At 33.0% G+C, this 5,488-nt stretch overlaps 1 protein-coding gene across 1 annotated transcript; it reads left to right on the plus strand.

Moving 5' to 3' along the window:
• The first annotated feature begins 3,008 nt into the window (after positions 1–3,008).
• On the plus strand, positions 3,009–3,772 carry LOC120766758 (jerky protein homolog-like). Its single transcript, XM_040092432.1, has 2 exons — positions 3,009–3,332; positions 3,395–3,772. The coding sequence occupies exons 1-2, from the start codon at positions 3,009–3,011 to the stop codon at positions 3,770–3,772; spliced, it is 702 nt and encodes a 233-aa protein (XP_039948366.1).
• The last annotated feature ends 1,716 nt before the right edge of the window (positions 3,773–5,488 follow it).

Below are 5,488 nucleotides of genomic sequence, written 5' to 3' on the forward strand. Positions count from 1 at the left end.
GAGGTTTCTAAAATAATCGAATCACCAGTGCATATTGGATCAGTATAAAATCAAGTTATTCAAACTTATCAAGCAGTAACTGAGATCTGAGTGATTATGACAATAGACTTCCAGCCTAGTTTTTGGGAACCGATCTGTTATGGATTAATATACAGACAGACGAACATAATTAAACAGAGACGTACTCGCCAAAAATTAAAGTTATTACCCGAAGAAGTATTTAGTAGGTGCAAATTATGTAATTATTAATACTAATGTTTGAAATAAACTTAATTTGTTGGTGGTTGGTAGAATATCCAGCTTAGTATTGTACAATGTAAATATGTAAAAAATTAAGAAATTTATATGTCTTTCCCAGACGTAATGAAATTTCTAAATGTATTATTAAAATTATGAGTGTGTTTTAATAATGTTTACCAATATATTTAACGGTTTGAATGCGTTTTGTGTTCTCTCATGCAAATTATATATTTTTCAAATTTGACCATCAACCAACCATGTCAACTGGAAGAAACGAAACCGTATAAAAAATGTATTAGTATTTCTTTTATGCATTAAATATATATTTTTTTTATTAGTCAACTTTATTTGACTCAAAACGCTTTATGTGGGAATAAAGTAGCTTGGTTTGTCGTAATTATTATATTGGTCTAGAGTATGTTTGGAATTCATATCTCATTGATTAAGGGCCGTTTTCATAATGTCTGGATAATATTATTTTTAACCGCAGGCTGCCTAACTGGATGTTTGCTTTAACCATCAGAACCCTTTTTACCAAGTTGCGATCAGCTTACTTACAGATAATTTTATTATTGTAAATGCCTGGAGAAAACAGCTCACAAAACTTGCGTTGTGAAAACGCAAAACTGTGTAAACATCTTGAGCCATGTATGTGAATGCTCATATGAGGACTCTTTTTGCCGCCCAAACTGGTTTTCGGAGACGAGGGGACGACGAGGAAAGACGAAGAGACTGTGGCGCATGGAATAAATTTAGAGTTGAGAAAGTGTGCATACAAGTTAAAGCTTGACTTTAAGCACATCTGAATATAGCCATATAATAAATTTGTTTAAAATTGTACTTATTTATCTACGCATATATTCATCTACAAAAATCTTAGCAGTTTTCAAGCCACTATCAAAAATGTTTAACAGATATGCACACCATTTATGTATATACGGTCAGTATTGTATATATTGTATCAATTGCAAAGTTTTAAGCTATGCGTAATCTTCTAAATGGGTGAAATGCGAAAATTGCTTCATAAATTTAAAAGGGTTGAAATGTTAACTTACAAGTATGTATGTATATGTAAAACAGTTTAATACTGTTTAATTTGTTGACATGCTTGAAGTCTCAGCCGTTAGTGATGTTGTTCACGGTTGGTACCCATATTTTCTAAAATATGAGCATGAGTTAAAGAAGGAATACAACATAATTTAAAGTTTGTAAAATAATTAATATATACTCATATATTATATATAAAACAATCTGATTTCCTACTTCATCAATATACATTAGAGTGGATTCATTCAGTATGTGGATACTGTATGAACACAATTCTATATTAGCTGGTAATAGAATTAATATTTTAAAATTTTTAATTTAAAGAAATAATAATTAAATTCGGTAATATTTATTATAAATATATTTTTAAAATGTGAATATTAAATGTAACATCACTATCGATGAAACCGATTCATTAAGTCGTTGTTATGAAATCGATCGGGTGGTGTATTTCGGAAATTACTTTCTAGTTAAATACACATCAACTACCCGCTATACTCCTACCTTTGATAATAACTTAATATGCTTCTATAATCCTAACATATCATCTGTGGATCCGAAAATCCTCGGTGATGATTAAAAAAGGTAAAAGTATAAGCTCATATGGCATAATGGTAGCTTGCAAATGGATCCCCAGGGCGCACTAAACCGCTATACTCACATTATAAAATGGTCAAAAGGACTATGCGTGCATGTAAATAAGAGTACACTCGGACACGGAAAATGGTGTTACCCCTTTTTATTGGCATGCCTACGGCTGTTAAGGGGATGAATGCAAATTCCAAACTTGTACGTTGAAACAATGAGTTTTTAAAGTGCTCAGCGGTAAACGAGGGAAGTGTCTAAGTTGAAAATTTGGCAATATGATTGTACATACAGTGGACTCGCGATAATATGAACACCCTAAATTATGAACCCCCCAAAATATGAACACTTTTTGGCTACCATTGATTACTCTAAAATAAAAACTTTGGACTAAAGCTCTAAAATATGAACAATATTGTTGTCAATAACGAATTTAAAGCGCTTTGTAATTTGGGGAATTCCCTAGTTATTTGCATTCAATATGCATGTACATACATACATATGTATTTACCCATCGCTCGAAAATGCTTACATGTGCTCATTACAGGATTTGATTTTGTCTACGTCAGTCGTCTGTAAGAATTTTTAAGTGTTTTTGGTTGGTGATTGCACGTAAGCATAAGTGCCTCTTTATTTTCTTAAGAAATAATCAAATGTAAATAATTTTGAAACATGCATGCATGACTTTAAGAGACAAATCCGATATTTTGGAATGCTTACGAAAAGGTGCAAGTGTTACAAATTTAGCAACTAAATATGGAGAGGCAAAGTCTACAGTATGTGGAATAAAGAAAAATAAAAATGCTATCCTTAAATGTGTTAACAATACATTTATGGGTTCTGGAAAAAGGAAAACTATGCGTCCATCAGAGTATCCAAAATTAGAAAAATCGTTGTATAGATGGTTTTTGCATATGAGGGACAAAAAACTCCCGGTGAGCGGACTGATGTTAAAAGAAAAGGCGAAGGTTCTTCATTGTACAATTAAAGAAAATTGCCTTGATTTCAATGCCAGTGATGGATGGCTCCAAAATTTCAAAAATAGATATGGCGTTCGGTTGCTCCAAGTTTCTGGGGAAAAACTATCTTCGCAGCCCCAGTTGGTCGATCCATTCAAAAAAGCTCTAAAGACGAAAATGGAAGAGCTTGGTTTAAGCCGGGAGCAAGTTTACAACGCCGACGAATCCGGTTTATTTTGGAAACTTTTACTACAAAAGACGTATGTATCATCATTAGAAAAAACAGCCCCAGGAGCAAAGATGGAAAAGCAAAGAATAACATTCTTGTGCTGTTCAAATGCGGAAGGATCTCATCAACTCAAGCTCCTTGTGATAGGCAAGGCCAGAAACTCCCGTTGTTTTAAGGGGTTTGACTGCCCTGTTCATTATAGACATTCAAAGTCCGCTTGGATGACTGCCGCTATCTTCAAAGATTGGTTCCATCGTTCATTCATACCTGAGGTAAGTTTTAACTCGTATTTCAGTAGCTTACAACTTATGTATGTGTGTTACAACTTATGTAGGTAACGAAATTTTTGACAAAAAAAGGTCTACCAGTTAAGGCTGACCTTTTAATTGATCACGCTTCATCGCATCCACCTGAGAATGAATTAGCAATTTTAGCAATGTTTATGCCACCCAACGTCACCCCCCTTATACAACCCATGGACCAAAATGCAATCAGGATTACAAAACTGTATTACAGAAACAGTCTTTTGGCCTCCGTTGCTGCAACAGGATGTGACTTGCTAGAGTCTATTAAGCAAATTTCACTTAAGGACGCTATTATTACCCTTGAATCTGCATGGAATAAAGTGGATGAGGCTGTGCTATCAAAATGCTGGAACAATGTTTTGAGTATGCTTGAAAATCAAGAAGATCCTGAAGATGAATTGAATTGAGATTGAATATCCTTTGAAGGAACTTGAATATGAATGTGGGGAACTTGGAGGAGAGCGCAGCCATCCTTTTACAAAACTTGAGACCTGAGGTTTGTTTTATCAGAAACGTAAACTCAAAAAAGTTGTATTTACTACATATTTATATTCACTGCAGATTGGAATCACTGCTTGCGACGTTAGAGAATGGAACGAGGATGCTATTGAATTCAATGAAAATGAAATACAAGAAATATCCGACGAAGACGACTATACTGCAGAGTCGCAAAAGACGATTACAGCAAGAGAAGCTATTGACATATTTAATAATGCTTTGGAATGGGTTCAAAGTGAAATGGTTGAACAAAAGGAATTAAATGTATTAAAGAACCTAAGGGAAAAAGCAGTTTTTAAGGTGGTTGAACAAAAGAAACAGCAAAAGAGGATTACCGATTTTCTTCCAAAATGAGCTTCAACTTCTTATAAAATTAAAATATGTATATTATGAAATTATATCTAAACTGTTTTGTTTACATGCAACATTGTTTTACTTGAGTAACGAAAAAAATTAATAAAACAAGTTTATTTTGAAGTTTAAAATAAAAAGAAATTGATTTAATACTACATTTTTTCGTTTTTGCACCTTTCGTAAATATGAACAATCTCGCAAAAATTAACAGTCCTGTTTTTAATTAGTTCATATTATCGCGAGTCCACTGTATTTAGTTCTAGAATTGTAAAAAGACACTGCTATTTACCTAAAAAGGTGAGATAAACAGTTTGAACGATTTTTAAGCATTGGCACCATTTGAAAACACCAAAATTGCAAAACGTTTGCAATACGTATATTTATAGTATGAAGTTATAAAATATAAATTTAATCGAGATAGATAACGATCAGGATGATGAGACGAATCTAATTCTAGATTTTCGTATGCTTGCCAGTCCGACAAAGTAATATATTGAGTTATAATTGAGATATCTTCATAAAATTTGGTAAAGCTCACCCTACCACCACGCCTAATTCCCTTATAATTCCATTTTCATATTATAATATCGGTCACTGTCTATATATTAATGAAAACAAGTAATCAAGTTTTCTTGAATTTAATGTTGTGTGTGTGTGTCAACTGTCAAGTAGTATAAATAAAACGAAAATTTTTCAATCATCATCCAAATTTTATTCATCGCCTTTAAAGTAACATCCATTTGAAGCAATGCACATGTACCAACGCTTCTTTTAATCGTCAAAATATTTTTTATAGGCACTTTCCGGCATGGCCTTCAGCTCTCTCGTCGAATTTGTTTTGATGTCGTCAATTGAGTGAAAACGGTGTCCTCGGAGTGGTCGTGCAAATTTGCTGAATACCAAGTTACACGAAGGTAGAATACGCTGCTTGCTCAATGATATTTGTTGAGTATTTGGCCAAAATTTAACAGAAATTCGTTAAAATTTTTTGTAAAATTCGACAAACACTACTGAAATCGACTGATATAAACACACTGGTTAACAGATCATGCTAATTTTTGGCATCATAATTAAGGACAGTTGTACCAATCTAGGAAAAAAATTGTACATGTCTTCCAAATAAGCAGGAGATGAGAGGGGGAAATGTAGAATTCCCGATATTTTCTTGACAGTTTGTATGACATTGAAAATATTAATTTTTCTGTAAAGTGAATTTATAGAATTTCACACATATTTGGTTATTTAGCATTTTGTTAGTGCCGAAAACTGAA

The sequence above is a fragment of the Bactrocera tryoni genome, chromosome 1, assembly GCF_016617805.1.
Source record: "Bactrocera tryoni isolate S06 chromosome 1, CSIRO_BtryS06_freeze2, whole genome shotgun sequence".
Lineage (NCBI taxonomy): Eukaryota > Metazoa > Arthropoda > Insecta > Diptera > Tephritidae > Bactrocera > Bactrocera tryoni.

Coding starts and splice junctions, on each gene's coding strand:
- LOC120766758 (XM_040092432.1), top strand. CDS start 3,009: ATGGAAGAGCTTGGTTTAAGCCGGGAGCAAGTTTACAACGCCGACGAA. Junction 3,333..3,394: donor ATCGTTCATTCATACCTGAG/GTAAGTTTTAAC, acceptor CAACTTATGTAG/GTAACGAAATTTTTGACAAA.